General features: G+C 38.1%; 1 protein-coding gene across 8 annotated transcripts in view; it reads left to right on the forward strand.

Annotated features, from left to right (window-relative positions):
* Positions 1-452: 452 nt before the first annotated feature.
* Positions 453-17,795, forward strand: part of fam13a (family with sequence similarity 13 member A) — a 50,625-nt gene continuing 33,282 nt past the window's right edge. For 7 of the 8 annotated variants that reach the window (XM_019359991.1, XM_019359994.1, XM_005456942.3 and 4 more), the window contains exons 1-7: positions 453-767; positions 4,272-4,467; positions 6,862-7,071; positions 9,037-9,217; positions 12,315-12,462; positions 14,400-14,492; positions 15,191-15,277. In XM_019359991.1, the coding sequence (XP_019215536.1) occupies positions 741-767; positions 4,272-4,467; positions 6,862-7,071; positions 9,037-9,217; positions 12,315-12,462; positions 14,400-14,492; positions 15,191-15,277 (942 nt within the window). In that variant the 5' untranslated portion in view covers positions 453-740. The remainder of the gene's footprint in view (positions 768-4,271; positions 4,468-6,861; positions 7,072-9,036; positions 9,218-12,314; positions 12,463-14,399; positions 14,493-15,190; positions 15,278-17,795) is intronic. The other variant, XM_019359992.1, reaches the window with a different exon arrangement.

The following is a 17,795-nucleotide window of genomic DNA, read 5'->3' on the forward strand; positions in this document are numbered from 1 at the left end:
AAATCAAGGTTAATAACAATTAATGGTCATTTTATATAACTATAATAACTATGTATATAATATAATTTGCCAGTGACTGTCTTGTTGTGTTTTAATGTCTTTCTGACCAGCTGTTTATCTGTTATATTCAGTCCACAGCCATACGTAAAAAAGAAATAAAAGTTTGGTTTAAATTTTAGATACTGCAAATAATAGACCTTTACAAAAATCACCGTCTGTCTGATTAAACTATATGAAGCTCTGAAGCCATTTCCTTCTTTTGTGTGTACTTTAATACAGCGTCGAGTAAAACATTACTTTATTTCTCTTCCAGTCACTGATTAGCTCTGTTCTCTGGCAGATGAATGTTGCAGCACATATTTAAAGTTTTAGGGGTTTTAACCCCCCCTTGATCACATGACCAGGCCTCTGAGCCAATGGAAAAACTCGGCTCAGATTTCAGCCTAGGAGAAGGAGACGAGGGGGGAATGAAGAGGGAGGAAGAGAGAAAGAGACAAGCTCTAATCTGTGCTCATGGTTTGCCGGTAGTGACAGGACTTCCTCAGACTTCCCCCCCCCCGGTTGGATTACATGTGTTTTTTAGAGTATCTGAATGGCTCAGAGTGAGGCGCAAAAGATTCCCAGCCCTGGGAAAAGTCTAAGAGTGTGTCCTGGAAAAGAGTGAGGAGCGGAGGAGGGAAGCCAGCTGTACTTTTTCTCCTCATCTTCCCCCGGAGTGCCGGCGTTTTTTCTGTGGGAGAATGGGGGCAGGAGCTATGACCATCTGTGTGAGTAGAACTACAAAGCTTGAGTTGACTTCCTAATCGACCTGTGATTAAGAGCTGAAGAACATATAACGGGACTGTTCTGCTCAGTGTCTGTCTACAAACTCATTTGTGATGGGGTGTGTTGTCTCTTTAAAATGTCCCGGAGGGACAAATATTCCTTTCCTTAAGTAAATCTTAACTTTCCCTTCCTCAGCTAGCTTATTACCAAAAAGCCATGACTCATAGGGCTGTAATGACCAATCTACTTGAAAATACTTCCTCTTACTGTAGGTCAACAGTAAATTTATTCTAGCATCTTTAAACAACAACTGTAAAAACCAGAAACACTGTATGTTTTATATTTTCAGTCAACACCAGCAATTTTTTCCAAGCATGTGATCACTTCCAGAAATTTTGCCCAATGGAAATAAGAGTTGTTACAAAAGCACTGCACTGGCATATTCTATTTTATTTTAATGTTTTTCTTCTTGCAGTAACTTTGAGCTCTGCAGCTGTTGCTTCAGGGTTCCTGTGGTGCTTTTGCTGCCAGTTGCTTCAATGGCCACCCACACAGGGAAGGAGGGAGGGACAAGGGAGGTGGGGGGGTGGAGGAAAAGAAGGGAACATGCTTGGGCTTGCTATCCCCTTCATGAGCAAGTAGAAGACAAGCTAGATCAGGGTTGGAAAGTCATTTCGCATTGTGGGCCACATCTTAAGTTGGCAGGATGCGTGTAAAGTCATTGTAAAGTAGTTTAACTGCACATTTAATCCCCTCAGTATAAGAAAATTGCAGTTCCAACCGTACATCCCACATGATGAAGAAGTGCTGCTGTAGTTAATGAAAGAAATCCATCAGCACAACTTTTTGGGCTTAAATTGTAAGAAATTAGTGTGTAAAATTATGGAAAAATGTCTTGTAATCAATTGCCCAAACCGCTCTGTAATTATAAAACTGAAAGTTTTCATTAATTCACAAAAAATGTCCTGTTTTATTTATTTATTTTACTGTGGAGTATGGTGTAGTATGAATTACTGTGAGGGAGTCTTTGTCAGCACGACGGGCTGTAAAATTTATGAAACTTAAGTTAAAAGTGCAACATTTTTGACCTTCTTCACATTTTCTGAAGCCTTCCAGTGGGCCGGATTGGGGTCTGCTAGGCCGATTCTGGACCCCGGACCTTAAGTTTGACACCCCTATGCTAGATGGGTTATACTGTTAGCAGTTTATTTACAGGACAATGCTTTTAAAAGAGTTCGCTCACCCAAAGTGTCGAAACCAAAGGATTCCCGCAGTAAGTGTTTGAGACATTCTGAAGCAAGGGGAAACAATTCCTTCCCTCAGGTCCTTGTCAATAAGTTTCCTTTTCACTGTCAGATGTTGAAGTGTGAAAATATCTTAAAAACAGGGGAGGGGACGAGCATCTTTGGCTGAATCCCAGCAACAATGGAGGCGATTGTGTTTGCATTAAAATTTCTGAGGGTGAACTTAACAAAAAAACCCAAAACCTGCTATAAAAACTTTCATCTCAGTGTTTACCTGCTGTGTGAATTCAGAAGCAAGACTGCAATTCATTTGTATCTGCCATGATGATGATAGTAAAGGAAGATTTAGTGGGACATCTGCTCCGTTGGGCCCCTTACAGTCAGTCTCACAGTCAGACTTAGCTCAGACCAGCTTAACTCCTTAACACCTGCAGCAGTAGTAGCACAGGAGCCCAGACTGTAACTCTGAGAGGTCCAACTATGGCCACATAAACTCAATTATATACATAAACAATCATTTGTGCAAGCAGAAAATCTAAAGATTAATGAAGATAGTTTGTGTTTAGCTTGTCTGGCAACCATTAGGACATATGTGTCCAACCTTTATAAATGATAATGTATGTTGTATTAACACAGTCGGAGCATCTGCCACGCTAAAGATTTTGTGTCCTTACCCATCTTAGCACCATCTGTGAGGTGGGTTTTAATCAGCACATGACTCTAGCTTCTGTGTCTTAGCAAGTGGTGACTAAAGGAAAGAAAATTCAGTAGTAGTTACACATTCCTGACATATTACAACCACCGTGCCACTATGGACCTTATTGTAGCCACATTTTAACCCAGGTCCCTTCTGATCTTTGGCATGCTGAAAAATAAAGTCGTAGCCAGTCAGATGATTTCCACGTGTTATTGCATGGTGGATGAAAATCTGATGGTACTTTCTGTGTTCAGAATTCCATCAGTTTTGACAAGATCCCTGAAATGCAGCCCCAAACAATAATAGTACATGTTCATGACAATTTCACTCTTTCACACCTGTTGCCCCTCATTTTTCAGTCCAGATTTTCTGTAATTTGGCATACATCATCACCTTTTTGCCCTGCTCCCCTTCCTTAAGAATGGCTTTCTGACAGTCGTCTTTCCACTGAGACCATTTCTGATGAGGCTTCAGTGAACGGTAGATGGATCAACTAAACGACCAGACACGTCTCTCAGGTCCTTTGTCAGGTTGTTGCTGGAATTTTGATGTTTCGTAAGGACATGACTTTCAGATACTGTTCATCAGATCAGTAGTTTAACAATAAAGAAAGAAGGGGTAACTCAAGACCTTTGCTCAGTACTATAAACGTGTTGAATGAGTGAGTAATTTGCTGGAAAGTTATGGTTTGCTCAGACAGACAACAAATAAGTGTATCTTAAAGTATCTGTATGCAGATACAGAGACCATGGGGATGCTCATTTGCTTCGGTATCTTATCAGGTAAACATTATATTCAGGCTTTGAATTGGCTCAGCTTGGCTAAGAGGACATAAAGTGTAAACTATGTGTATCAAAACACCTGCTGTACTTAACTTTGATTCTTAGTTACCTGAGTACTGTTAGTATGTTTTGGTACACCTAAAAGAAAAATGTTGCTCTATTTACTCCTTTACATTTAATGTGATAAACATATATTAAATGAGACTTACGGGTCTATATCTATATGTATTGGGTAGCCTATGTGAAGTATATCTATATTATATTTTGTATTTATTTCTCAATGAGATAAGCAATGGAAAATGTAATTTTTCTTGTAGTACAATGAGCCTCTTCTCTTAAGGTATCATATCAGCCAGTCTCTCTGATCTCATATAATTACTATCATTCAGATTCCTGACAGCTGAGCATATACCACATGTGCTTCTTTAAATATGTGCTCATATGCCTATTTGTGCATGTGTGTGTGTGGTTGTGTGTGTTTGTGTGTGTGTGTGTGTGTCACTCTGGCAATGTCTTTAACCAAAGATGTGTTGCGAGGTAACCTGATATTTGTCGTAGCAACTCATGCACAGCCAGCCCTCCTCTTTATCTTCCCTCCAGCTCTCAGCATGGCAGAGTGACTGAAAGAGCTCTGCGTGTAGTCAGCCACTTCATGAGCAGCAGCACACACATTCTACTCTTTGGGATGAAGTGTCCTTTCCTGTGTAACAGGTGTCTACAAAGATGTCTGTCTCTGTTTCCATAGTGTCAGTGTCTGACTGCTGCTGTCTGCTCTCCCTGCAGCACAACAAGGCGGCGGTGCAGGTTAAAGAGGACATGAAGAAGATGGTCCAGATGCCCATCCTGAGACCCAGGATAGTCGCAGCCAAGCACACCAAAGTGTTTGGAGCGTCTCTGTTTGCGCTGCGAGATCAGGGGCTGCTGGAGGATGGAGTGCCTCTGGTGGTGCGGAGGATGGTGGAGCATCTCCGCAAGCATGGTGAGGCAAAAATGCATGAGAGCACTGGAGGAGTTGCAACCTTTGGCTATCTTTTTTTTTCTTTCAGTTTTTGCAGAATACATTTGGGCTTGCATGCTGAGAAGATGGTGCACATACATTTTTGAACTTCCGATCTCACTGGTGTCACTACATAAATACAGCTTTATAGTGCCATCTAGGTTTTCTTGTATTACATAATTTGTTCTAAATGAGTCACACATATATACAATAATCAGAAACCTCATTATGTCAATCTGCTGAGTCTCATTAATATGAGCTGGATAAGAATTAGACCAGAGCAACTTTACTAGACTACTGAAATAGAGTTAAATGTTTTTTTGTCATTGCATGCATTATTAGTATTTCTCACTGACTTGTCATCTCGGTCTTCAGTTACTCTTAATACACAGCCACAATCATTTTAATACTTCACCATTTAATTTGCTGCAGACAAAAACAATGCAAAGTTGAATCAATTTCACAAGCTTAAAAATCTCCAAGTTTCCATCATCATCATCATCATCCAAAAACCAGATATATAGAAAACAAAAGAGACTAAATATGTAATAGTTTTCAATGAGACGAACAATTTAAAAAGCAAATTTGTTAAATAAATAAATATAATCACACAAATCCACAGCTCTTGCTTTGACAAACGATCAGCCAACAGATTTCTCCAGAAAAAAAATGTATATAGATATTAATATATAAAATGATCAACCATAACGCATAGTTAAAAAACAAAAACAAAACAGAACTTGGAAATTTCTGTATTAACTTACATTATTTTCTGTAGTTCTTCTGTTTGAACACTAGATGTCCCTACAAGAAAACAATATCCTACTCAGGTCGACTGAAAACATAGGCCTCATTTAAAGCAATTATTGGAGGGTGTTTAATTTGACTTAAACTTTGCAGTGCAATCATTTGACTGGCCTATGTATTTAAAGACTGTCAGGTAAGGTAAGGTAAGCATGGAGGGAAATAACATGATTCCTTATGGGCAAACAAACATAGATAGCCTACATGTTAGAGCTGTGGATGTCGCCTTTGAGATTTCTTCCTCCACTAAGTCACCCTGGAGGACAAATTTCACTTTTGCAAGTAGTGCTTAAAGCAATTAAATTATTTTTTAATTGGTTCTTGTTTTGTTTTATTTATTTATTTTTAAGAAATAAATGTATAATCCAGTATGTATGACATGAGTGGAAATCTTTTAGTAAGAATTTTTTTTTAATATTTTATCATAGTAGTATTATTATTATTATTATTTTGTTATAAAATACTAAGTGTGACAAAGTAAGGTTAGCAACAGGTGTTGATAAAGCAAAAGACAGTTGTTAAGGTTTTAGCTAGCACTTAGCAACGCTAACTAGCAACAAAATCAAAACAGGTGCCAAAAACAAAACACTGACAGCTATTAGCAGAAATCTAAGCTGCTAATTTCATGTGTTTTAGTAAATTGCCATGAATAAGCCTTTCCATAGCCTTAGTGCATTTAGACTAATTAAAATAGTGATAATGCTAACAGCAAATACAAAAGTGTAGTTATTTAATACTAAAATGGCATGCAAAAAGCAACCAGCTAATTGTGAGTTTGGCACTAAAGTAAAAATAAAATATGCCATATATAAAAATGTCACTTGGTGCTATTTTTTCTCAGTGTGTCTTTGATCTGCTCATTAAAAAGAATTAAAAAAATAAAAAGGTGGTTAACGGTTACATTTTTAGATTTTAGATTTTTCACAATAGGAACACTTCTTGGTCACAAAAATGCTTATAGATGAAGGAAAATTCAGACTTGATAGCAGTACCACAGGATGTAACAGTGGGTCAGAAAAGGTTCTTGCAAGTCATGGTTACAGTGCAAAGCTGCTAATTGCCCTGTATTCTCTGAGAATGTAAAGTAAGTCTGCTACGAAGGAAAATTAAATAAAACTTACATTTAGTATTTAAGAAAAATAAAATGTTAGCTAGCACTTAAATACCAACTTACATTTGGTATTTAAGAAAAATAAAATGTTTTTAATAATGATTTATTTTAATTTTATTTGGATAGCACCAAATTACAACATTAGTCTCCTCAAGGCCCTTTATATTGTAAGGTAAAAATCCTACAATATTAGGAGAGAAAACCCCAAGAATCAGACTTTCCCCTTTAAGCAAGCACTTGGCAACAGTGGGAAGTAAAAACTCCCTTTTAACAGGAAGAAACCTCTGGCAGAATCAGGCTCAGGGAGGGTCAAGACCAGCCTGCAGTCTGAGAGCGCAGTGCTCTATTAGGGTGATATGGTACTATGAGGTCTTTTAAGATAAGATGGGGACTGATCATTCAGGACCTTGTAATTGAGGATTTCTTCATTCTTAATATTTATTGTCTCTTAACTCCTCCAGCACTGCATCAGGAAGGTCTGTTCAGGGTAAATGGAAACGTCCGTGCTGTGGAGACCCTGAAGCAGCATTTGGAGGGTAGTGGTGATGTGAACCTACTCTCTGAATCCGATTCCTGTACCGTTGCCAGCTTGCTCAAACAGTACCTGAGAGATCTCCCCGGGGGTCTGGTAGTCGTGACAGTCCAGCAGGCACTAATACAGCACTATCAAGGTAAAATAACAACATGTGGTTCTACCTTTTGTGCTTATTTTTTTATAGGCTGTGTATAAAAATTATCCTGCAACATGCAGCGGATCAGTGTTTTTGTTTTTTGTTTTTTTGACTGGCAAAATGTGATCATGTCGATATTATTGGATACACCTCTCCAGTGTAATGCGGATCTGGGTCATGACTCTGACTGGATGATCAGCAAGACTATCTTTAGCTGATGAATTTTACGATTAGCCGCGCAGTCGTCTACAGCAGGCGGAGCATTTATATACTGTGTTTGCTTATGAAAGAGGGTGGTAATATGAAGGGTGATGGGCCTGATTTTTCTGGTAATAAACCTTTGAGGTCATAAAAGGTCAAGTGAGTCATTTAGCAAGAAAAGCATCTGCGATCGCCCCCGGCTTCAATGCTGGGTTTAATCCGTTTGATGGGATTGGTGTATACTTTATCTGCTGCATTCCCTTTGCTTTCATAGACCCCATGAATGTTGGCCTGAGTAGTGACGCTGCTCCTGACGATAACTGGTGAATAAGATTATTTTGCTGGCCTTTGTTAAACTATTTTGTTTCTACCAGGCGTGTTTCATTAATTTATCCAGACAAAATCCCAAACAGTTGGTTATTAAATCTTTCTGAATGCCAGGATTTTCTGCGTTACACATTTTAATATGACAAAACTTTTAGAAATCTTAGGAGTATTAAAAAAAGTTGCTATTGCTATCAGATTTAAATCAAAGAACTTAAGACTGGTATTAATCTTTTTTATTTCAAATTAAAAGAAAAATAAATGATTTTCATTCTGACTTTTTGCAGAAGAAAATATTATTCTCATATGGACAGTTTAGGATTACCAGTGTTTAATGGCAGTAGTCAACCCTTTTGTTGTCTCTTATTTGTGTATAGTTAAATAACTTTGTACCATTGAGCTATATTTCATCACATATTTGTCTATAATACTTTTGCTGTTTCTCTACTATATTTTCCCAGAGCTGCTAAAAATATTATATTATATATTTAAATACATATTTTTCCTCCTATTATTTCTTTCTATTTTTGCAACCACTGAAAGTTTTTCTAATTCTGCTGAAGCAGCAATTCAGACCCCATGGAAAAGTATATGATAACCTAGTGTATATGGTTACATTTTGTATGTACATATGCATGCAACACAACATGTATACTCAATCAGCTCTTTCTGTAGAAAAAACCCTATTTTGGTTAAGTCAAGATCTAAAACACTACATAAATAACAACAACTAATACATGCGTGGTGTTGCTTTCTCTTCTGTTGTGCCCCTGTGTCCTGTTTGTCCTGTTTCCTCTGTTTATGTCCAGTGTACATATCTGTTAAAACATAACCTTTTCTTGCCCTAAAATATATCAATAATAAACATACAGGTGGACACACACGCACACAAAATCTGAACTTTACTCAGCTGTCAAAAGAGCAGCTGTGAAAGCTCTAGGCGATTACTGCCCGTCTCCAAACTGAGACAGATGTACCCACATACCCACATTCATACGCATGCATGGACATTCACATAGACCTACAGTGCACACTCACAACGTTTGCGTCACTAAGTCATTTGGGATCAGCAGTCGTATCCGTTTATCCAACTCTGACCCAATTATGTACCCCCGGTAATAGCATCAACATATTTTCAGGCAGTAATGCTCAGGTATTAGAAGTCACCATAACCCAAGATTAGATATTGTAGAGGGATGGTGGATGGAGCTGTTACTCCCTTCTGGAGATAGGCTGTAATAGTATTCATTATACTTGGAATTTTACTTGGATGGTTGTTAATTAATTTTGTGTAAATAGACTAAAGCAGAATGCCCTTGTTAATGAAAAACTTGAAGCACAAGTGCATGACTAACCTTTCCACTAAAGGTTCTTTGCCAGGGATTTCATAAACTACACACATTGAATTAAAAAAAATCCTATAACCTTTTGTATCTGTAGAGCGTGGTGGCGATGATGACACCTGGGCAGACGTGAGACACCTTCTCCTGCAGCTTCCAGATGTCCACTACAGTCTCCTGCACTACCTCTGCCACTTCCTCACCCTTGTGGAGAACAACCACAAGGACAACCGCATGACTGCCCTCAACCTCGCCACTGTGTTTGGACCCAGCGTGTTCCAGTGAGTGAAACATTTCTTTAGATTAGATGTGGTTAGATAGTCCAAATACACACCTGTGCACCATATCACTCCATGAAAGAGGGCATTTCTTCTTGCTTATTGATTGTTAAGAAAACAGTGTAAAATGAAACATTGAAAACATTATTATTATTGTTTAGGGGATTTTTCTATTGGGGGAATAATCAAAAGCTGGAATGTTGTAGGCAGGATAAACTAAAACAATATGATGAAAGAGACTAAAGTGCATTTCAGCTCCGCAGAGGAGTAAAGTGGTCATACTTGTCATGAACATGTCCTTTAACGTCTGTCATTATGAGACTCAGTGAACTGATTTATGGTTCAGGCTAAAAGTTATAGTCATTATAGTCACAGCCTTCTGACCATCCATCAGTTTTCTTCCGCCTCTCCAATCCACAAAGGCCCCGCTTGCCTTGTGGATTCAAACACAGGATCTCCTCCTGTTAGGCACCACAGTGCTAACCACTACATACCTGATGTGAGAATTTTACACTCAAATTTATACTTTAAATTTCCATAAAATAAAATGCTTTTTTTAAGCTGATTCTATGTTTTTTTGTTGTGTATTTTTGTATAAATGCGTTTTTATACAAGGTTTTCTGCTTTGTAGTCTGATTAATAAACAAGGGCTCTGCCTCCGTCACATTGCCTTACACGTGAAAAATCCCTGGTTCAAGACATAGACTCCTAGTGCCGCCCTCAATCCTGGATAAATGGAAAGGTTGCGTCAGAAAAGGCATCCAGTGTAAAATCCAGTATTTGGCCAGAAGGTGATGCTGTAGTTTACTGAGTGAGTAGAGAAGCAGATTGTCAGGAGAGCATAAAAATTTCATGTTTTAAGAATAAAGTGCTAAAAATAAAGAGTGAGGAAGTAGCACAGGTAGCAGAAGAGTGAATGATTATAAATTAAATATAAGTTACCACAAATTTAAAGGCAGTCAGTAGTTTTGTTTTGTTTTTTTGTTTGTTTTTTTCAATTAACTGACTTAACAAAGGTCACTCAGAAAGCTAATCAGTTTGATTTACCTGTGCATTTAAAATACAAAGCACAAATTCAGCTTGGTACCCTTGCACAGTGATTCTCTCTGTTGCATGATAAGTCTACATAACTAAGTTGCATGAATCTTTTACACTTCCCGGCCTTTTTCTGTTTGCAGATGTGAAAATGTTCAGAAATAAATTATACAGTATGTGGCCGTGTCTCAGGCTTCTGAGCTCAAGTTTTTCTGTTAGGCTTACTCGGCGGCCAGTTTTAATGTTAGTAATAAATAGCATTTGCTAGTAGTGGGCTGGACCCCCTTTTTCTATATGAGCTACATATCCATGTTGTGAATCTCACAGTCCCTCACATCCCGAAGGTGCTATATAGACTGAGATCTGGTGACTGTGCAGGCCTTTTGAGTACAATGAACTCACTGAACCTGCTGATTCAAGAAACCAGTCTTTGTGACATGGCATCCTGTCCTGCTGAAAAAAGCAAACAGAAGACCAATACACTTGGGTCATAATGAGATGGTTGATAATAACGGACTCAAAGTGTGCAAAGACCATACCATACCATACCATAACACCACTATACTGTCAACATGTAACTGCAGTGTTCTCCGGACTGATAACCAGCTCCAGCGATAAATTGGTTAATTAAGGCCGGGATTCCCATGGAAACTGATATCAGAGAAACTGTAATGGATACTCTTTCATACTGTACAGTCTGTTCTCTTCAGACTGTGTAGAGGTTATATAATTAGACCTACAGATAGGCCTGCAGCCCAGTGTATATCTCACACAGCTGTTCGGTACTATCATACAAACTTGTTATAGAAGCTGGATTCATTCTGACAACTTGGGGACTTACTTTCTATTTCAGTATCAAGATTACAGCTTAGTCATGTTTGTTCCGTACAGATTGTCGCTTTTATTGCTGCTGCTATTGTCAGGTTCAAAGGTATAGTCAACCCATGAATTCAAGTTATGTTGTTTTGGTGTTAGCTGCCCAGCTTTATATCTACAGATGTCTGATTTCTTCTTAAATTTAATGAAAGTGACAGTTTTTTCTACCAAACTACACATAATTCCTTATTACTTTACAGAAATGAACAGGGCATAATATAAACATTAATGCTTCCCCTGACCAGACCTTAAAGATTAGCTAGCTGCATGCTTTGCCTGATGCTAGTATTTGCTAGTACTGGGTCGGACCCCCTTTTTGCTATATGAGCTGGATATCCATGATGTGAATCTCCCAGTCCCATTCATTCAAAAGGTGCTCAATAGAATGAGATCTGGTGACTGTGGAGGCTTTTTGACTACAGTGAACTCACTGAACCCGCTGCTTCAAGAAACCAGTTTGAGATGAGGTGAACTTTGTGACACAGCATCCTGTCCTGCTGGAAACAGCAATCAGAAGACGGGTACACTTGGGTCATAACGGGATGTTATGTGTGCAAAGACCATACCATAACACCAACACCAGGATGTATCCACGTTCTCATTTTGTTTATGCCTAATTCTGACCCTGCCATCTGAGTGTTGCAGCAGAAATCAAATCTCATCAGACCAGGAAAGGTTTAACGAGTCTTCTCTTGAATTTTGATTAACCTCAACTGTAGCCTACGTTTCCCATTCTTAGCTAATATGCAGGGTTCAGGGGATGCTCTTCTGCATACCTTGGTTGTAATGAGTGTTTATTTGAGTTAGCTTGAGGCATTCAACACGACATTTTTACCCAGAGAACTTCCGCACACTGACACACTTCAGCCTAAAGATTGTTGTGCTTGTAACCAACTGTAACCAACAATCATGCCGAATTTAAAGTCTTGCCCTTGTGATGCTTGTTTCAACTTCAGCACGTCATCTTGACCATTTAGTTGCTGACATGCAATTGGCTAATTAGATATTTGTGTTAATAAGGAGTTGAACAGGTGTACCTACCATACTGGCCATTGAATGTAGTTCCTATTAAAGTGCTGACACTGGGGTTTATGGATATTTTTTTGGTGCTCATTTGAATGACCTTTCCCTTTAAAGAATTTCAATTTAATGTCATCTTTTTGCTTTTACTTTATTTGTTTTTCTTTAGCGTGGCTCCTGGATTTGAAGCACTTAAGGACCAGAACATCTGTAACAAGATCATGGCCAAACTTATCCAGAACTACAACAATATTTTTGAGACCAACACAGACGGAGAAGACTACGCAAAAGAAGAGGCATCGCCTATCATTGCCGAGGTGTGGTATACTCACAGAAGCACCGGAGAGTAGTGTTTATGTGAAATAGATCACTGTTTACATGAAATAAATCAGTGTTGATGGTCGGGGTAATGCTTTGCAGTTTGGTAAGACAACTTAATGATTCACGTGTCGTGCCCATGCACTTTAAACAGTATGACTTCATCTATGACATCATCTTCTGCCCAGTCACCTGCATGAGTGATGGCTTACACAAGCAGGCTTGTGTAATGTCAAGGTAAAAATGATTGAAGTATTGATCTTATATCACAGCCTTCTCAACAGGTGGCTGTTTTCAGTCCTTGGTTGTTTTTATCTATTTTCTGCTTTGATGACTGATGTCTATTGATCAGCTGGTTTGGTTTGCCAATATATATTCAGGTTTATTTTCATTACCATTTCATTTGTTTTATGAGTTACACATAATTACCCACATCTTTTTTTATGTTTCTGTAATGGTTAATCCGCCATCATCTGCAAGCTCTTTAGTCAAAATTATATTTTTAAAGCTAAAATGTAATTACTGTTGGCTGGCCCCAACTTATAAATTCAGTTTGTTATTTGCCTGATAAAGAACAACGTAATTTTTAGTTTTAAACACGTTGTTGACATATTTCTAAATCATTAATGTATAATAATTTAGATATTCCAGGTGTCCAAAATTAAGTGTCATTGTGTATCAATTTCGTGAACTAAGGGGAAAAAAGCTGTATTTTCAGCTACGTGTCAAAGCATTGCCCAGACAATCCAGTGACTCTTTGTGCTTTATGTTGTGTAACATATGTCTGTCGCCATAAAAGTCACTATAAAATGTAACTCAGTATAGAATGAATCAATTTTCGCCCAAAGAGACTGCATATGAATGCAGTAACAAACAAATTAATAAAAACATTAATATCCTTTATTAATTATTTAATTGTTTAAAGATCCAATTAATATTTGAGCCGCGTAGAGAAGGCTACCGAATATTTACTGAGAACAGCTTCGTTTACCACTATCTCATGATTAGCAGAATTTATAGACCAGCCTTTTTTTTTTATCTCAGTGTGCAGACGTCAACAGTGTCTCGATTGTTGATTAATGCCTGTGTCGGGTGTGTGAAACGTGACACTGGCCATCTGATGACCAGCTACTGATGGTGGGATCTCTCTCGTGTTTTGACCTTTAGCCTCTTCTTTCACAGTACTCTCCTGTCATTTTTAACACCATTAAGCCTGGAGTCTGTGACCTATGTGACGTCACGAAAAAGCAAACTTTACAAATGACCTGATCAAATTCAACTTAATAAATTCCAAAGGTCCAGATTACTTGTAACACTAAAATTAAATCTGCAAAGACTTTAAAGACGTGTCCTTTTTTTGTGATATCATCATCCGATCACAAGCACCTGTGCTGTGTTGTGAATTCCTGTAAGGGCATTGACACTTGAGACACTGATGAGCAGTAGGAAATCCCTCACCCAGAAAAGATTGTCTAACATACAAACATGCACATATACACAAAAACACTAACACGTGCACACACACGTGACCTGCAGAGGCATCCTACCTCCTGACCTTCCTTGCAATGCCTGTGAACATAGCACACATGATCGGTGGTTTTGCCTTTACTTCCAGTTGTAAAACGCAAACCGGCGGGACGTGTGCACGGCAGTTTTTAGTGATCGTGCGTGTTTGAGGAGGCAGACTGTCATGCTGTTTAAATCTGTGCTCAGCTGTGGTGATAGGAGCTCTCAGAAAAAAAACAACAGCAGAACCCATCTACCCTGATATATTTCATATCTACTTTATATATGAGATTCCTGTTACATGCATAAGGACTGGAGAAAAAGCTTCCTGGCCTTTATTAAAGATGAGACGTTACCTCTTTTGTTAATTGGCTGTATGTAAGATGTGTATTACAGATGTGACTCTCCTTTGTCCTCTTTCTTGTACCAGGAGACTCAAGTGGCAGATGCAGACACAAAGAATTCATCCAGCCATCTCGATGCAAAGACAACAACCCCACTTACCAGGATGAAAGTAAAGCCTGTGTGTTTGTGTCTTTGTTTATGCATTTATTCATACCTGTTATGAAAGAAGAAATCTGTCCAGTGTTTGTGTGTGTTTGTGTGTGTTCTTGTTTATGCCCGGCATTCCCAGGTCTGCCTTCCAAGAACCCTTTAAATTCCCTTACACAGTCCATTTTACAACAGCACTATAATCTGTGTGACACAATTAACACAACATGGGCATGTTTTGGAAAAGCTGTTTTGTAATGCTATATTTGTGTGCGTCTATGTGGGTTATTGTGTAGTGACTAGCGTATACCACATGCAATACCACATGTATTGTTTTTTCCTGTCACTCAGTGAAGCAGACGATGACCTTTTTAGTAGTTTACGTTTTGTTGCTGATAACTTATCAGGTGACCAAGTTCAACCTAAATTTAAAAAGCATTAACATTTATTTTTCTAAAACATTGACAGCTGTAGATGTGCATTACTCACAATACCACCCACTGGAGTTTTATGATGCAGCGTAAAATGATTTTAGTCACTCATTTGTCTTTTGTTGTTTAAATTGTGTTGTTTCAAAACAGCGTTTTGAAATGTTTTAACCTTTCTTGATGAATGCAATGCTATTTCTGTGGTTTACATTCATACATACCTTCTAAAGTTATTCAGATAATTTTACTATGTACTATAAATCTCATTGTCTGCTGTTATCTGTGTGGACATCTTTTCAAGATTGGCCACCTAAACCAACCAGGAAATGCAGAACTTCCGAAGAAATCCTGCACTAAGACTCCAAATGCAAAAACAAGAAAAAAGAAGGTACAGGAGACAACCACGTGTCAGCATGAATAATTGCACTGTTGTTTTGGCCTCCTAGTTTATTACATTTTATTTCTCACCCTCTCCAATGAAGGGCTTCTTATCTGCTGTATTGCCTTGGTGCTGATTAGCCTGAAGTTATCTCTCAGACTGCCTGCGATGCCTAAAGCCCTCTGCTTGGTCACATGACATGATTTGATAAAGGCAATTTGCTACAGGAAACAACAGCATAGTTATTTGCAGAGAGAGAAAAACAGTGGCTTTGGTATGCTGTCTTACTACAGATGAGGCCCAACACTGAAATAGGCAATTAGGGGCAAAAGGGCAATAAAACCCTGGAAAATTCCTGTCTGTGCACATGTTTTACAAACTGCTCAGGAATCATTTATTGGAAAGATGTATTTGTAAAGTAAAGTTTATAATTTCTCTTTTAATCTGTCGAATTGCAAGATGGACTGTTATAAATTTTTATTATTTAGTATTTTATCACATGTGCAGTTCAATGAGAGTAATTTTCTTAAGGTTGGTTTCAGCTTTGAGACACATGAAAATGATCTTGCTGTGTTTGTTTTGAGCGTAGTTTAAACAAAGCTCTGATGCCATAAACGTGTTTTTCATATCAAGGCTTGTGTCACTGTGAGATAAAAGAAACGCTGACTGATAGCAAGTTAAGCTCAGAAGGGTAAAAACATCTGCTGATGAAGGACGTTTTGCTTTCATTCGTGCCCTGCAAAGAATTTTTTGCTTTCTAGCCGAGGTTGTGTATAAAACTGAAGAATATTTTTAAACGTTTCACTTCAACCTTCATCTTCGGCTTCACATTCTGTGTGTGTCAGTGTACAGCTATGCGGCAAATTAAATACACTTCCAGTGAAGGTTAACGTTCGCTCATTGCTTTTCAGGTTTCTGCTGCTTTGAAGTTTTATTATAACAAATGTGACAAAGGAATTTAGCTAGTGTTTAGATAAAGTTTTTATAAAAACTGGCTTCATCCAGTTTACATCTGTATGTGACTTTTTTTAAGAAGTGTTATTGTGTGAAAAAGTACATCAAGTCGAATAATCACATGCCAGTAATCAGCCCGAGCACACATGCGTATGTGCTAAAGCAGTCTCTGGCATCCTCCGCGTTTGAACATTGGGCTCGCTTTGGTCTTGTTTTGAATGGCATTTGGCCTGATTTTTGCACGCAGGCTTGGCAACCCTGATTATCATTAAAAAAGACCAACATTTGGTTCTGTTGTGAAATGCAGCACAGTAATAATTTACAGATGCATGGCGTCCACAAGATTAACTTCTTTAATTTGTGCTTAACTCAGAGTATTCAGGTAATCATTTTATTGTTTTTTGTCTGAAGTAATATCTGAGTACTCTGTATAAGAATGCAACTATTGCTTATTACTAAAAAGGAAGGTAAACAGGGAAGCCCTCACATTCAAGAGGGTAGAATGATGAAATGTTTCATACAGTTGCCCAAAAGACAAATGAAGTAATCTCAAAATGCAGTTTTGTGTAAACAAAGCAATCAGCTGCACTTGTTTGCACTGTTGGCTTGTTTTATTTATTTTTTTCATCTACTTATTATGTTGTTTCTATGAAGTTTCAAAATACAAAGTAATAGAGAATAGAAGAAAAAAGTCAAATATTTTCTCTGAAATCTAGTGCAGTAGAAGTAGAGTTTCATAAAGACTGTTCTCCAGTAGAGTATGGGCCTCAAATTTGCACTCAAATAAATGCACTTAGATACTTTACACCACTAAAAAAAGCTGTATAGCTTTCCCATTGATGGTTGCTAAGAGCAACAGCATGTTCGACTTAAATGTTCGACCATCAGCAGCAAACTAATGACGTCTTTTGCTTAGGAGCCAATGAAACACTAAACCCATCAACCTGAATGTCCAGCTGCTGAGTCTCATTACAAAAGCTCACAATATCCCATTCCTGGAAGTCTTAACTTCCTCTCGAAATTAAAATGGTGTTCACAGATAAAAGACTGACCTTAAGAATTTATCAAGCGATTCATGGACACCTTAAATATTAACTTTTATTGCTATTGTATCCCAGAGACTCCAGTAAAAACTCACTTTCCCCATAAAGCCAAGTTTAGCAGGGGTTTGGCTTCTTTACTGCTTAAGACAACATATTAAGTGTTTGTTTTTTAAATGATCTCCACTCACACAGTTCTACCAGAACTACACCAGGTTTCTGAAGTCCTCCAAGGACAAAGTCTTGTCAGTCTATAAAATATTTTTATTAGCCTCAGGTTATGTCTAACAGTAAAAGAAAAACACACCCACCTACTTAGATTTGAGAGCCTTTAATATCTTTGTTGTATCTTCTAGATTTATCATACACCCGTCTTTAAACTGTGTATTCTTGTGTTTTGTTTGACCAACACATTTATACTCATACATGATCTTTGGACTGTAAAACAAACAGCTGTTACTGGCAGAGTATTAGTTATTCCCTCTTGCTGAAAAAACAAAACTGTTGCTGTGGAAAATCACAGAAACGCTTGA

This window comes from Oreochromis niloticus, linkage group LG6 (assembly GCF_001858045.2).
Source record: "Oreochromis niloticus isolate F11D_XX linkage group LG6, O_niloticus_UMD_NMBU, whole genome shotgun sequence".
NCBI classification, from domain to species: Eukaryota; Metazoa; Chordata; class Actinopteri; order Cichliformes; family Cichlidae; genus Oreochromis; species Oreochromis niloticus.